Source organism: Cardiocondyla obscurior, linkage group LG08, assembly GCF_019399895.1.
Source record: "Cardiocondyla obscurior isolate alpha-2009 linkage group LG08, Cobs3.1, whole genome shotgun sequence".
NCBI lineage: Eukaryota > Metazoa > Arthropoda > Insecta > Hymenoptera > Formicidae > Cardiocondyla > Cardiocondyla obscurior.
The window spans coordinates 7347499-7364495 of NC_091871.1; the positions used below are offsets into that span (position 1 = coordinate 7347499).

General features: G+C 41.3%; 1 protein-coding gene across 1 annotated transcript in view; it reads right to left on the reverse strand.

Moving 5' to 3' along the window:
* Positions 1-19: 19 nt before the first annotated feature.
* Positions 20-16997, reverse strand: part of LOC139104566 (receptor-type guanylate cyclase Gyc76C) — a 30892-nt gene continuing 13914 nt past the window's right edge. Inside the window, exons 5-20 of the mRNA XM_070660115.1 lie at positions 6451-6757; positions 6176-6322; positions 5727-5920; positions 5475-5634; positions 5112-5266; positions 4671-4961; positions 4306-4566; positions 4031-4102; positions 3793-3961; positions 3572-3721; positions 3137-3476; positions 2941-3064; positions 2764-2862; positions 2539-2683; positions 2170-2426; positions 20-1927 (exon numbers count right to left, since the gene is read on the reverse strand). Of these exons, the coding sequence (XP_070516216.1) occupies positions 1043-1927; positions 2170-2426; positions 2539-2683; positions 2764-2862; positions 2941-3064; positions 3137-3476; positions 3572-3721; positions 3793-3961; positions 4031-4102; positions 4306-4566; positions 4671-4961; positions 5112-5266; positions 5475-5634; positions 5727-5920; positions 6176-6322; positions 6451-6757 (3756 nt within the window). The 3' untranslated portion in view covers positions 20-1042. The remainder of the gene's footprint in view (positions 1928-2169; positions 2427-2538; positions 2684-2763; positions 2863-2940; positions 3065-3136; positions 3477-3571; positions 3722-3792; positions 3962-4030; positions 4103-4305; positions 4567-4670; positions 4962-5111; positions 5267-5474; positions 5635-5726; positions 5921-6175; positions 6323-6450; positions 6758-16997) is intronic.

A 16997-nucleotide genomic window follows, 5' to 3' on the forward strand; every position in this document is an offset into this window, starting at 1 on the left:
CATTGAACGTTAACGAAGATACAGTTAAAAACTCTTTAATTTTTTTCTTATAGAAGATAATAATTCTTTTAATTTACATATTATCTTTACATTGATATATTATTATTCAGTTATATACAGTTGACAACGTGATATATTACTAAGCACCTTAAGTGTAATCTAGTTTAGTTTATTTCTCACAGCCATACGGACAATTTATTTCCTTCAATAAACAAATATAGACTTACAAAGAGATATGTATATGTTTTAATATATGTATTATATATACACGTCTTATACATTCATGTGCTTTATTTGATTTTGCACGCGTGTATGTATAGTCGACATTGGAATGCTCGAGCAAGTTTTCATTAGGTAATTTTTATAGAATTACTGCATATATTTCAATTACATCGATTGATATTAAACACACAATAGGAATAAAATGTGTCATTTCCTATAGATTTTGATCATCGATCCGAATTTAAATACAGTCCTTATCTATTTTATATTTACTGCAGATTTTTGTTATTACTATTGTTTTGTTTCACGTAAAAATAAAACTATAAAAGTTACCTATAAAATAACATTCTGACATCGACTATACGCGATGTCATCTTACTTTCTTTTTTACTATTAAATGAAATGAATTGTCGTGTGAACTAAGTGTTCGTGGTACTTTGGTCATGATTTTTATAAAATAGTTTGCTGTTACATACTCGAATTAAAAACCTTAACAAAGAGAAGAGAACAGAACAGCAGTCCTGCATCGTGTAAAAATTGTTTTTACATTGCCTCAATGCACACACTTTAGTACAAGAGTTAAATACTTAAATATTAAAATAAAATTATATACATTATATTCGGTAACTTTCATATACATATAAATTGCACGTATTTACGCTAGAAAAAAAGATGGCAACAATAAATCATGTTTATGATTCGTAAATAATGTTTCACATAATTATGCATCTGACAGTGCATAGTTTTTTTTTTTTACACGTGATTCTTATTGTGCAGTTCGTCACTTAAAAAAAAGAAAAAAAAATTTCTTGAATGCGTACTAGACCACACTTTCACGTTCATTTTGTTTATCATACCCTGCTAATATTCCTCTTCTTAAAGAGACGTTACTATTGCGCAATCCATTACCATTGAACATCTGTATAATAGTTGAAACGGCTGGCATTTCTAACAATTTTCGCGCAGAAGACTTTTTATCAGGTACACTGTCCATACTAGATGCAGGTACCACCTGATCTAGCGAGCGCGAACGTTTCTCCCGTATTTCTCTTTTGTCTACACTGTCGTCACCTAACAGTGGATCTGCTTCATTTGGAGGATTATCAGTGTGAGACATCATTATCACATTGCCATTAGAATAATTATTATTTAACATTTTCTCAGAAATTTCTGTTTTTGAATTGATTCGCGTGCATTCGTTCTCCTTCCAGAAATTTGATGATTCGAATCGCTTGTTATATATATCGGTAGGAAGTGGGTCGAGTGAACGGGATCCGCGTATGACTGTCTGAGATGGATAATCGCTCGATGACGAAGATGCGATGGTAGATAAGGCACGTGCATTTTTCCTAAGTTTTGGCCCTGTACTTATGAACAGATCATCGACTGATTTAATATTTAAACGTCTTTGTTGCTCTTCTTCGTCCTGTACTGAAATATTATCCAATGTGGTCTTTGAAACGCTTTCAGTCAGAGATAGGGGAGATCTTTCAAATTTACGACCGTGTAATGGTCGTGGAACTGGACTAGAGCCACCACATTGCGAAGAAGAATCGTCCGCTGTTGGATATGGTACGCTTGAATGCCTACGGCTACCCGCGCCTAATCCATCTAGCAACGATGCGTATCGTGAATCCGGATTTAATTTTGGGCTCTTTCGCGGTCTACAGAATAATGGTGGAAGATTTTCATCCCCATTAGAATTCTGTAAAAATATAAAAACTTGATCTATTTAACAAAATAATCATAACGTAAAATAAATATATATATATATATTTTTTTTTTCTATTAAAATTTAATAATATATTTCTCACTCAATCTGAATGCTGTTAGTGAATTTTCACATAGGACCGCCCCTCAGATTTATTATTAAATTATTATGTCCTTATTATTCATGTTTTCATATTTAATTCATATATACTTATATTTTAAAACTTTCTTACAAACCTCTGTATTCTTTCTATGCGTTACAGTAGCTCCCGTAAGCCAGTATGTTTTCACTGTTCCTTTTCCTTTCATTTCAACGAAACCTCGATCTTCGATCTTATAACCTCCGATCTTATCTAGCGCCTCTTTGCATTGCTTACTGATATGTATTCGTAATGGTTCTCCGGTAGATTCCATACGAGAAGCAGTATTGACAGTGTCCCCGAATAAACAATATCTAGGCATTGTTAAACCAACAACGCCTGCTACTACAGGACCTGTGAGTCACATTATCACTAAGTAATATGGTAATGCATGTATGCATATATGAATATAGTCATATACATGTGTGTACATGCATATAGTATGTATATACATATATCTTCTTACCAGTATGAATGCCAATACGTAACTTGAGAGTTTCTTGAGGTCGATGTGGTATTGTATGATGCTTAACAGCGTTAAGTAATTCTAACGACATTGATGCTATTTGTCCAGCATGCTGATCTCCATTTCTTATTGGAAGACCAGAAACCTAAAAAAAAGTTAAAGAAAGTTAAAGAGAATTGAACATTAAAAAATTGTGTTTCATAATTACGTAAAAATGTTACTTACAACCATGTAGGCATCTCCGATCGTTTCTACTTTATATACTTCATATCCTCTGATTATACGATCAAATAATGTATACAGATCGTTCAAGAAATTTACAACCTGTTGTCATAATTATCGATTGCATAAAAAAAAATTCTTATTTTATTACTTATAAAATTATATATTATAAATATATACCTGAAATGGTGTACTTTCCGCTGACATTGCGGTGAAACCAACAATATCGCTAAAGTATATAGTAACTAAATCAAAAGCTTCTGGTTCTACTCCAATACCATTTGTTAAACAATTTGCGACAGGCCTAAATGCAAATAACATAGTTTATGGTTGCACTATTTTTAATTAATAAATACGTCATCTTGGAAAAACTTACTTAGGTAGCATTCTATGAAGCAGGTCTTCAGTTTTCTTTTTTTCATCTAAAAGAAGTCCTGTACGCTCAGTAACTAAATCTTCGAGATTGCTCGCATATTTCTCCATCATATTCATCATTTGATCCATTATATTTCGATGCCATCCAGCTTTCATTTTCTTTAATCGGGTCCTTATCATTTTGAAGTCTGGCCTAAGCTCTGGACTTTCCGCCCAGCAATCCATAATAGTGCTAACGACGTAATCGGCACAATTTGCTTTCGACTCCGAAAGTATGTTTAAGTTGGGTCTAAATGGCGGTTCGCCATCTTCCGGGAATCTTTTCACTCGGTCTATGATTTCTGTCATAAGTTATATTTAATTAAATATTAAATGTAGATTAATATATAATCATATTTATAATATTTCTTTATTACACTCTTGTTAATAATTTTACCTTTGGGTTCCAGATTTATGTTTCCATACGGTCCTTTTCGCCCAAGAATTTCATACAAAATAATAGCGAAAGAATAAATATCTCCTGCTTGAGTGCCTTTAATGGGAGCATGTGGATTTCTTAATAATTCAGGAGCTTTCCAAAATAAGCCTGCAATAAAATAATTTAGTCAAAATAATTATTAAAACAATAAAAAATATAAATATATTTAAAATGCATACTTCGATAATACTGATGTTCACCGATGCTGTCAGATTCGGCACAGTGACGCATATCATGAAGACCAAAATCAGAGACTTGGAGTACCCAACGTGAGGTCACAACGCAATTAGAAGACTTCAGATTACCATGACAGACTAGTAAAGACGACTCGTGAATATACAGCATACCCTGGTAAATAAAACAGTATTACTAATTGTAATATAATTTAATTTCTAATCCAATTCGCAAAATACTTACTTTAATGAGATCGTGAATTAACGATGCAATGAACATATCATCTAATTTTATATCTTCATTTTCAATAATGTCCTGAAAAATATACAAACCATATTCATATAAATATATTTGATTTTTGCCGTCTTTTTTTTTCTTATTTAATTTTTTTCAAATCGAGTGCATTTACGCTATATATATATAATTTTAATTTATGCATGATAATATATTGTTCTTCTACATAATATACTATACTATGAATAATAGCAGGATGTCACCGTGATTACGCTATGACGTACATAAAGACTTCCTTTGGCACAATAGTCGGTAATTAACAATATCCTCATCGGCTCCACGCACGCTCCGATGAAAGAGTTGAGATTACCATGTCTAATTTCACGGAGAATGCGCATCTCCTTCATAACGTCCCGTGAAATGTCTTTTTTCTTCGAGAATTTTAGCTCCTTTATTCGTACCATAACACCGTGATAATGTCCAGTTTGCGCAAACACTTGGCCGCCGCATCTTGACTCGTAGGACATTGCACTAACCAAACTTAACTGTAACGGAATGATATAATATATCCATCTATCTATCTATTTAATTATATTTTGCGCATTAAGAAATTAAGAAAGACGGGGTATTTATTTTTCAGGCTATTTACCTTACTAGGGGAAGACATCATATTATCAAGATGAGGATAACCATGTATCTCATTCGGATCAATTTTCCAAAGCAATCCTTCTATCTCCTGTTCAATCTTCCATCTTCTATATATGCTCATAGTGATCACCGTAGCACAAAACAGTAAAACAGCCAGTGCTGCAGCGACAATGATACTGCGAAGATGCGTGTCATCTTTCGGACAGTGTTCATTGAGAAAACCGCAACCAGGTTCTGCCTCCGGCTTATTTTTACCAGGCCAATCCATAGCACCTGGCCAAGACTTGTAAACCTGCGTTATACAATTATGTCATATTCGTTCAAATTTTATTGTGGCATTTTTTTAATCTCTATGACACTATTATTTAAATATTGAACGACCATCTTTTATATTTCTAATTTGCCGTAAAAATTTTGCGAACGCTATAAATAACTCACTCACTAGAGTTTCGCCTTGCTGAAATTGACCTACAGGCATCATCTGATAGTCGCAAGAAAAATTTTGAATAGTAAATGGTTCTTTCTTTAGAGCGAGCACTGAGAAATTTCCTTCCGAGTCTCCAGATGGATCCAGCTTAATGGTTGCGCCGCTCACACCTTATCAACCATCAAAATATATTTTAATAAAGGTATCTATATATCTATGTTCTTCAATATTTACAAAAAAAGCAGAGATCCACTTAAATATTATCGATTTAATTGCATTTTCTTTTTATCGACAACTATGTCGAGTGTTAAATCGTAAAACCACTTCAGATTAATCCAATCAATATAGATTACATCTGTCGAACGTTATTATACTTACTTTGATATGTACGATTTTTGAGAATCATGTCAGTTATAAGAGTGCCATTCTTGGCCAATTCTTCAATAGAAAGATCCGGATAATCTCGTATTAGCTGATCCAAAGCTCTCGCGTACAGCTTGACAGAATCGTAGAGATATGCAGCATAAATAGACACGTACTAAAAAAAGAAAAAGAAAAGAAAAAAAGATTAAATGTGTAACAGAAATTGTGTACCTTGGCAATTACAATTAATTTAGTGTCTAGAAATACCTTTTCAAATTTTCTCAAAAGTTCAGGAACGGGGAAGTTAAAAGGTTCGATGATATTATAATATCGGACTTTTTTAGTAAATTCTTCGTAATTCTGCGTCGGTGGCGTTGACACAACGACCATTAATGAACGTGCCCTCTTTAAAAAATCTTTCGGCTCCAGACAATTTTTCAGATGATTAAAGTGCTCCGGTTCTAAAAATAATAGATTATTGTACGTTATAATATTAAAATAAACGTGTTGTGTTGCATTGAATTTATAATACCTTTAAGTTTATTATAAAAAAAATATATGCATAAATAACTTTGTTTTAAATTCAGTAAAGGATTACAGTCTTGTAACGCTGTGCTTATACATTATAAATAGCATAAAATTACGCAATCGGCTTATCGGCGCTACTGTTCACGACATAAACACAATATTTGATAAGATTTGCTAGATTCACTCACTCCACAAATATTTCTGTGCTTCACGTTGTGAATATGTCATCATGTCCACGTGTATTACCATATACTCTCCGTTATCTAGAAGCCTTTGACCTTGCATTGAATTCATCATGTCTATCAGTGACATCGCCGTGCCCAGGAAGATGTAAACTGAAAGAAATAAATTAATGAAAAATATATTTCGCCAATAAAATAAAGAAAATTACGGCAAGTGTTATACGGGCAAGGCAAACTAAAAAAAAAAGCCGAGCCAAATTAAAAAAAAAATACAGACTTACTGCGAGTCATGTTCTTCGTTTCCTGTATCAACTGAAACCACACGTTGACTTGACAACATGGTAGCCTGTCCTCGCAACACGTGTGTCGGTCTTCGACGGTCCTGTAATGGTTCACGGTAAGATTGTTCTCGGTCGCCTGTTCCTGAAGTGAACGGGCGACCGTCGACCAAGCGCTCTCGGTTACAATCGTGAACTTGTTCCATCCATAGTGCAGTAACAGGGCGATCACCGATTTAGTTACCTGCGTGTCCGGCGGCTCGGTCCTCACGAAGGTCTTCACCTTCGAAGCCTTGTAATCCGAGCATTTCTGCAACCAGAAAATCGGTGGAAATTAAACATAATATTTGGCGTATAAATTTTATTTTTTGTAACGCGTTAAACTGCGAGAGACGAGATACGCAAAAGTCGTGAGGCCCAAGCGTGACTTCGACGACATAATTCCCGCATTTCTTTGCCGAGGTGCGACCGCGAGAATCAATCGGCGTCGCGGAAAAGCGATAAGACCTCGGATAACAGTCAAGTCTTTGCACCTTCTTTTTAAATAAAGACCGTATTTTAACTGCTGTAAAATTTTACGAAAACACAATTAAATACGTTCAACGCATTGACACATGATTTAATTACGTGGCTCATAAATTCAACAAAGATCCCGCCTTATCTTTGAAAGCGACCGGGCACCACCGCGTTGTAACGCGTATTCGCCTTCTTCATCGGCACAACGAAAACGAGTGTAGTTGCGAAGGGAAAAAGAAAAGAAAAAAAAAATAAAATAAAATAAAATAAAAACGGACCGCCGCGAAGGGAAAGAAAAAGGAAGGAGGGAGACCGGGGGGAGGACACGCCGAACTGAGACGAAGGGAGGGAAAGGGGGGGAAGGAAAGGGATGGAGATGCACCAGGAGTAATGCGGCGAAGTTGACTGCGTCGGGTTGCCATGGTGTGTGGCACGGTTAAATATAAACCCAAAGGCGAAGGAGGCCAGGAAGACGAGGTGGAGAAGAAGAAAGGGGAAGAGAAAGAAGCAGATGAAGAAGGCGGAGAAGGAGAAGAGTGGAATGAACGGGGCGAAGTCTTCCCGCGCGCGCTCCCGCATCCAGAGAGGTGCACAGCGCGGCTGAAATGTGACATGCACTCCTCATTAACATATAAATTAAACGTGACAGTCGTGAGGGTCAGTTCTTCTTTAGCGACCACCGCCGTGCCGCCTCACGGGCCTCCCTTTCATCCTCGTCGAGTACGCGCCCCGCCGACCGCCCATTCTTCTTCATCCAAGAATCCGGGATGTAATAATGCCTTTCAGCGATACAATCGCGGTAAATATAATGTAACACGTTCGCGCACGTCGTTGATTTTTCATTAGCAATCAGTTTCTGGTGGGGTAGCCCTTGGCCTAACTTAAACGACGCCCCGACGACGTTATGTGAATCAAGAGCGAATCGAGAGAGAAAAAAAAAAAGTCCCATTGAGAGCAAGTGTTTCAACGTTTTCGGTAGGCTCTCCTTCTTTAATTTACGCGTCGGCAATTTTCACGTTTATATTTATAAAAAAAAAGGAAAAAAAAAAAAAATTGATCTTACGTAGGCTCGCATGCCGCTGTCCTACGTGCCGGCGACCAGTTTTCCCGCAACAGCATCGTCGTCGGCTGAAAGGAGAAAACCGGCGTACGGATTTGTTCTCGCGAGCCACGAATAGAAAAGAGAGCTAAAGCGGGTCAGGTTTATTTATCGAAATCTAGACTTCGCGGAGGTTTTTTCTTTTTTCTTTTCCTCTTCGCGCTCAGTGGGATCGGCATCTTCGATAGGCGAAACTGACCCGATACGCTCGAGTCGGTTAGCCTAGTTCGTGGGCGAGGCACTAATTTTAGAAATATGATTTCACGTGGACTTTTCAACGAGCAAGTAGAAGGCTTCGTTACCGTAACGTCTCAGGGCAATGGCCCGTGTCCTCCCGCGCATTTCACATACCGAACGTGACAATCTGCCGTCTTTTAGCCGCCTCTCGCAGAAAAAAAAAAAAAAAAAAAAATTGCCCACGTGCGTGAACGAAACGGCGCGTAAGTAACTTATCTGGGACACGAAGTGACAAATCTAAACATTGGCATCAACGCAATTCTTTCAAGATTACGCTTTTATTTTATTTATTTTTTCCGACCGACCGACCGACTTAATCAATCGTGCCTTTCTTCGCCGCAATAATCTCGCAATTTCAATTTCTTAAATTAACGCTCAAAGTTACAAATTCCCGTGAGGATAAAATAGCTACCGACGTTCGTTTTTACAATGTTCATCTCGAAGTTTTGTTTTTCGAGCTGAACAAGGCTACGTGCGAGCGCGACTGCATTTCGGGATACGTTATTCCAGCCTTCTCATTATGCAGGCTGCATTCGAACGATCATTCTGTTCTGTTTGTTTATCTCCCTGTTTATCTTTTCATTGGGTAAAAGGACGATGGCAGAAGAACCGGCGGACAAAACGGATCCGCCGGCCGAGATGGTTATCCTAGTTCATAAAAGAGACGCTGGCGAGGTGAGTTTTGATCATTGTTGGCTCGGCGCGGGGTTATTCTCGGCTTCTACTCGGCTATATTTAGACGAGACCACCTTGAGGGAGCTTAAGACTCGAGAGTTCTCTTCCTCTCTCTTTTTATCTCTCTCCCCGGCACTGCGAGCCGGTTTTATTCACCGGCCGATTGTGTCTGGTTGTGCAACGATTGCTCGAAAAAACAGTCGAGGAAATCCTCTTTTATTAGATGACGAACGGCTTTGCATCCTTTCGGGACGATCAACGTGTCAATCCACCGAGCGGTCGTACCGTGCCGGATAAATCGCCGGTTCTAAATTACGCAATGTCGCGTAACGCAGCCAAAGAGTCGTGTTTCAAAATTGTCTAGAGCGTCGAAGTCTCATTCGAATTGATTAATTTCCTTTCGACTTTAAGTTCACTTAATTTCGGACGATATTACGGACGACCGACTTTTAAACCTGCACGAACTTGACGAATTTCATAGCTCGGTCGATTCGGTGCGATTCGAGCTCTCCGTCAATCATCAGTTTCTAATTCGATCCGTCTCAATTTTCTAAATCCGGTACGGGATTAAACGTGTTTCTCGCAGAAGTTCCTCCTAAAGACCTGACCTCGAAACATGCCACGATTCACTGCCATGCCCCGTTGATCGTGACCTTTGCCACACAGGAAACTGACGATTCCGCAAAAGCAAAGTCTTTCGTCGTTATCACCGCCGTCTTCCAAGCATCGCCCGATCGTTGTTCCAACGTCTTGCAAAATTATCGACACCATCAAGATAGATCCGGCGAATATATCTAGCCGTCCCAACGCCGATAAGTTGCCAAAGGTTACGCGATAAATAAACCTGATTAACGAAAAATGTATAATAGTCTGAACTAAATCCCCGCGAGAAGCTCGCAGAAATATAATTTCGATAAAAGGAACTGGAATAAATCGCGTTAACGTCGCGGTTTATTTTAGCGAAACGGTATCTCTTTCGATGGCTCTTCTTCCGGCCGAGTATTAATAGAAAAAGAAAAAACATGTATTTATGTATATTAATGTATTATATTTCGGTGACCGATATCCCGGCGATGGTTTTCTCGCCCGAGTACACGTGTGGGACTTTCGGAATTACGGAGATTCCGCACATCGGGGCGACTCCGCCGTCCACGAGGCCACGGTCCGAGGAAAGTGGACTCTAGAAAGTTTTGCGTCGCAAGTTATTTGCGTCTCCCAACGAGAGATCCGTTGAGTAATTCTCTCGACGATAACAGGTGCGCGATCATACGGCGGTATCGAGGCACATCTCTTATTTTTTTTTCTTTTTTTTTTTCCTTTTCCCCACAACGCCGCGTTATCAAAACGGAATTCCGCAACTCACTCGACTCGTTTCGCACGTCGAAATAATACATATTTCAGCGTTTAACATTTCGCCGAAACTATTCCAAGTATTTGCAATTTTGTCCAAGCATTTAGCGATCCCGCGTTAAGAACGAAACGACGATTCCGCCAGCTGCCCGGCGCGGGTTCCGTCGGACGACGAACGACAACGCGAGGAGGGAAAAATTCTTTTACGGTTACTTCGGAATGCTATTTCGGCGATAAATAATTGCACGAGAAATTGCAGCCGCGCCTGATCGGTTATGCTTTCGCGAGTAAGCGACGGAATAGCGGCGGAGATAAGCGGGTCTTTTGTGCGAGGCGTCGTGATGATCGTGCGACGGCGGCAGCTGTAGGACCGGGGTAGCGATGGCCCTATGGAAGAACGGTTAGGGCGATCGTACGGGATATCTCGCGGCACGGGGACGGGGATATACCGCCATGGGAACGCGACCATAATGTTACAGGCTGGCTGGGCTGTTGATGCTGGCGCGCTGCCTGCCGCGCCATGAATTCTCGACCCGCTCGCCGGTTTCTCGCTCGCTCGCTCGCGTCGGTCGTGCTCGGCGAAGTAATAGCCCGGGCTAAATATAGCCGGCGATAAACACATGTAGTTAGTAAGCCGCGTAAGCCGTGTAGCGCCGTGACGATATCCTTGAATGTACACGAACGAGACGGCGACGCGCAAGCTGAACAAACGCCGCGACGAACGCGATTCGTACATCTCGATACGACCGGCGTATTTAATACTCGGCCGGTCCTCCTCCGTCAATAATAATGCAACACCTCCGGTACTTCTCGCCGCTCGTTTGCCACAGCATCCCGCGCGGCGCGTCCCGTGGACCACGTTGAGCGGCGTCGTCCCGTTCGCGATTGGTAATTCACTTTTGTACGCGTAAAATGGAGCGCGATATCGGTCTTTATCATTTCTATAACGCTTGCACTATCGAGACAGCGTCTCGCTTCAAATTAAAATATCAAATATTTAAAGCGTCCGTCGTATAGAGATAACGTGGCTCCATACGAGTACCGCAGTTGACTCGTAGTCAGATCTCAAGTTTGATTCCGAGCATCGTACCGCACACATACGATATAAAGAAAAATTTAATTTATAGATGGATTAGGATACAAAAATATTGCAATATTTAATGGGATTAATATTTTATATTAAATGTACTATTTGACTTATTAAGTTTAAAATTCAGAGTCAAAAAATAGATTTAAAAAAAAACAGATTATTTTACCATTATTCTTTAAATCTTAAAAAATTCCAAAGATAATTATTGTCTCGCAAAAAAAAAAGAAAAAAAAAAAAAAAAATTAAAATATTACTCGAGAGTGAACAATTTCACGTAATTTGTCACGAAGCCGCATTTATGCGCTCGAGAAAAATTGCATATTTATGCCGCATATCGTTGTTCCTATTTAGATGATTTATCTGTAATTAAACCGCACGCATGGAAATGTTCAACTGTCATCGCAACGCTTTCGTGCCGCATTCGGGATACTGTTACCGCACGGGTAAAATATTAATTATAATCACTCCTTTGTTCGCTATTACGACGCGGTCATCTGTCCGTTCGTATTGTCGTCTCAATGAATCGAAACGAGACGTTAATTTATCGCGCGACATATGTAATGTTCGGAAGGCGAAACACTTCCTCGTCTGAGCAGTTTTCTATTAACGTGCTTAATGATCGATCAAAAAAAAAAAATGTACGATAATCTTATTCAACGCGGTGACGACGACGTTGATAGATTATCCGTGTCACCGTCGATTTATTATACGACTTATTAACGACGGTTGATATTATATTTAGAGTGTTAAACTTAAATGCACGGCCGAGCTCGGGTGACGAGAAATTAAAGCAATTGTAAGCTGTCTCGACTCGTTAAAACCGCACGCACTTTACGCCGCAGCGTCTGAAAAGCGTCTCGGGTTACTCTGAAGATTTCATAAAGTCGACAAACATCGCTCGGACGAAACATAATCAACTAATTAAGATCGCCCCGCGAAATCAAGGTGGCGCAAATTGTCGTGCATACTTGGTCGGTTTACAAGGGTATTTAGTTGCTCTTTAGAACTTGGCGGATAATGAAACTCGACACGGTAGCGTCGGCGTCGAGCATACTTTCGCCTCCCCAAGCAAGTTAATACGCCGCGCCTCGCAGGCATCGAGATGCAACAAGAAAGCAATTGTAATCGTTCGTCGATTGTTCGGCTAATTACGAAGAAAAAAATTTTGCGGCGCGTAACTTTGTTGGGTAATTGCGTAAAGACGCGATGATTTATAGTCCGAGGCACGGTTACGATCGATTTTGCAATGGACATTACGTAGATCGACTGAAACCGTTATCTATTCCTGGAACGAGGCTACAGAATCGCTGAAAAGTATTTATCGCTTTCGCTTCCTTTGCTCGTCCGTAACAGAGAAAATATTCGAAATTGATAGGGAGACGGTACACTCACTGTGAAGAATAGTGTGCTTGACCGATTACGAAATGAAAGGTTTCTCACGCGAGAGCACCGTCGGGGATACCGATGCCAAGTAATAAACTAGCTATAAAATAACTGTTGCAAATTTTCTTTGTAAACTCTGTTCGCGAAAGAGCGAGATGCGTCGCGGGTCGTATTATACGACGTATACAAGATGCTCGAAATAAACGAACAAAGCTTTTCCTACAGTTGGGTGCTCATTAGTTTTGCCGGATCGGGAACTTTCTTTTTCAACGCGTTCTTTACGCGAAGGATTATTAAAAGTCCATGCGAATGGTTACTCTCGGCGAGAAAGGTGACAGCTGGACTGATCTCATTATTGCGAACGCGGAAGCGACGACGACCAGGAATCTAGTTTAACCTTGCATCGGCTTCTCGAGAAACACGCCGGCACGCTCGTGTCTCACCGGGCTCTCGATTATAATTTCGCCACGGCAAAGATTGCCGATCTCGAAACGGTACACCGACGAATCGACCATCGCGACGTATTTGTCAGCCGCGACAATTTCCATTTTGCTCGCGTACATTGTCCGCTCTTTTGCATTTTATCTACCTGATCTTCCACGCGATCGCTTTCGAGCGATAGAGTATTCCTCGTGCTACAAAAAATAATTAAGCAACGAATGCAGAAGCGCGCTTGAAAAAGTTTCTTCGTCTACGCGACGCAATAATCACGGAGGGACTGTAAGAAAAGGGACATATCGTCGGCGGGCCATACATTCTCGTTGACCAAATGAATACGCGTTCGCATGGGATCCATAATTGGTGCCGGCCAATTAAGAGTTAATTGAGTATATTTTAGCCTGAAACCGGGTGCATCATCGTTACTTAAGACGACTCGCCCTAAGGCGAAGTCGAAGTCGAACCGTCGCTCCGGAGACTAGACTTTTTTTTTTTTCTTTTTTTTTGCGCGGACACTTTGCAGGAAAGTGGACCCTGTGTACGTACACGAGTGATTTCAAATCGACGAACGGTCATTAAGTGCGCTATTAAGCGCGTTATGTTTCAATGCATTCGAGTGTTATCCACGCACTATGATATTTTATACCTATCTGTCCGTAATGAAATGTCGTACCTCGACTTTGTCTAGCTCTGCCTTTGTTCGCGAAATTATTTGAAACAGTCGTCGGTATCGAACCCATAAGACCGCGGCAGATTCGGGCAGCACGCGCGTTGATAACGAAAGTCAGACGACGGGCTGCATTTAATTCGCGCGGAGGATTCTTGCCAATAAACGTAGCGTTATCAGCGAGCCGTGCAGCGATTTTCGACAACCTCTCCCCCGCGAAGTCGCGCAACTCGAGCGTAGAAATTTTTACTCTTCCACCCTCGGTGGGCAATTACGCATCCGTGGCCTCCCAAGAAAAAGATAATAACGTTCTAAGAAAACGTCGCGCGAGCTTGATATCGGCTATAAATACATCTGGGCGAGTGTAAAAATAGACGAGCACGATTCGGAATAGGAACGTGTATCCTGGTGCGTGCCGCGAATGCTCGTCGGAGCGAAGCGTTGTCTACCACCAGAACAAAATAAACCGATGACGCATTTATATAACAGGTTCCCTCATAACCGTTTGTTTGCCCTGCCCGATTTTTTTATTATTCCCGATACGGCGCGGCGGCGGCGAGGGCCCGCCGCTCAGCTCGCTCGCTTCGCTCGCTCGTCGGGTCCGCATAAATATTAATTGATCCTGTTTCTGCGTATTACGTTACACACGGTTATTTCTCTTTTTTTTTTTCTTTTTTCCTTCATTCCGCGCGGTATAAATATATGCGCGTGACGGCGATGATGATGAAGCAAACGCGGGGTCGGACTCTCGACCGCGCCGCGAAACCAGTATTCTCACGCGCCGCGCTCGCCCATTCTTCCACTGGGTTCTAAAAATAGCACATCTACGCGCGCAAAAGCATAGCCCGTAATGAATGGATTCCTTCGTCGCGGCATACGAAACATCGTCAATCGCCACGCAGCGATAGAGATCGTTTAATAATCAACCGCGACTCCCGATTGACCCTCCTCTCGTGTTGGAATTAATATTTGCGCGAGCGCACATGTTACGTGCCAGCAATGTTCATTAAGCGAAACTCTTGCCGGATCACATGGTAAAAGTCGCCGGCGGTCCCTTAAATTAATTAACGTATGCGCGAAAGAATTCGGCTTGTAGGTCAAAGAGCATTGCAAGTTTACAATGTCGCACGAATATTATTAATATTGTCAATAAAAAGCTAATAAATAAAAAGTACAGCTTCTAGGATACTTCCTTTACGAACGAAATCCCGCGTGGTTCTCGCGGGGGAAGTTAATAAACCGGTGTAGCGACGAGACCGAAGAATCGTCCAGCACTCCGGAGGTTATTAAATGCGACGAGCGATTAAGAAGATTTAATGATCGTCGGAGCGCGATGCTGGAACAGATGTTGTGCCAACCTCGGTCGATTTTAAGTGGCGCTTCTCCACACGCGTATCTTACTAATGCCGATACGACTCTCACAAAAAAAATTAAAAAAAAAAAAAAAAAAAAAAGAGAGAAAGAAAGAGAGAGAAAAAGATGCTAATGACAAACACAATTAGACAAATTAATTTCTATATGTAATAAATTTATATTACGTGCTGCGACTCTGTGAAAGTGTCCAAGACTTTTGTTACGTTCGACTAAAAGCACGTGTGGCGTTTCGCGAAAGTCAAGCACCTACGCGATCTTAAATTTCACTGCTCGAGCTTTTCTCCTGGCCCTAAAAGGGGAAAAGGGCCGCGGCCGTGTCAGATCGCGGCAGTACCTGGCGCGATGCAGCCAGGTAAGCGTCCGCACAAGTGCATCACGCAGCAGATCACGCTATAAATAGATCGCGAAGGTCAGGGGAATCAGCAGTTTTCATGCAAATGCGCCGTCGATACGATATGCGATTTCTTCCTTTGCTCCGGAAAGCATCGCCGCGTTCGTTCCTATTAGCGCGATTCGCTCCCCGAGCGAGGTAACGCCTCGCGAATCGTCGACGATGCCATTCAATTTCTAACGCAGCTGCAGCGAACGAGCCCGACTCGCGGTTTTATCACCGTGCGATACCGCAAGCAACAGGTAGCGACACGTGGCCGCAAGTATACGTGCAAGCGGTGAGCGCGTGCCGGGGCACGGACCCACACACCCGCGGTTTAGTAATTGTGTCAGAGGGTCAAAAGTTTCCATTGATCCGCGCGATATCCTACATAAACGCTTTATTACGAGAGATATCTGCCGCCGCGCCCGGGCGTTCTCCGATCACGCATACAAATCCGGATCGGGCGCTCAGAATGGTTCTACGCAGAGAGAAAGGTATTCCTCAAATTGAGAATGTTAATCTTGCGCACGAATAAAATCTACGATCGCGTCAATTCGAACGTATAGATTTTAATCCGAAGCTGACTCTTTTTTTTTTTTTTTTTTTTTTTTTTAATTTAGAAAGACTCGATCCTTTTGAATTTAATGAGAATCTCTTATCGGATAAACGTTCGGTGCTCGATCGAAAGAAGGTACAAATTTGCGGTACGATTTCTGCAGCTGGCGAGTGAAACTAGGTGAAAGTAAGTATAGTGGTAGCTCCTTATGTTTATGCGCACTCTTATCCCTCACGTGCCAAGAGAAGGGCCCACGGACATTCCTATTCGATCGCCGACGAGCTTCTCTTTCACCTTTGCCTCGCTTTAACCGGAAGAACCGGTGCTGACCGAAACGCGCGCGCACGAAATTCACGTCTGCGACAAGCTCATTGTCAGTGCTCGATATATTCGTCAACTTTCGTGATACTTTAGCTGCATCAGTACATCCATGAAAAAGTGGAACGGAAAATCAAACGATCGCGTAGATTCCTTTTTTTTTAATCTCGCTGCTCGCTTCGCGCGGACTGTTTTCTTTCCCTCATCGCGAATATAACTCGAACTAATCTGGAGATCTCTCAACGTTCAAGTGCCCACTTTCCTGTGCCTGTATCAGCGAGTCGTCCTTTAAATTGCCGTCACAGCATCTCATCTCGCGTGTCGTAATCCGAACGGCTCGGCCGGTGGCTTCAAGTTAATCGCGGAAAGGATTTATATTGACGAGTTGTCTCGTCTGGCGACTACGGTCTCATCGAAACTTTCCATAACGATATATAAACACGTGGTTTTCCGTCGCGAATCGTCTTTCATGCC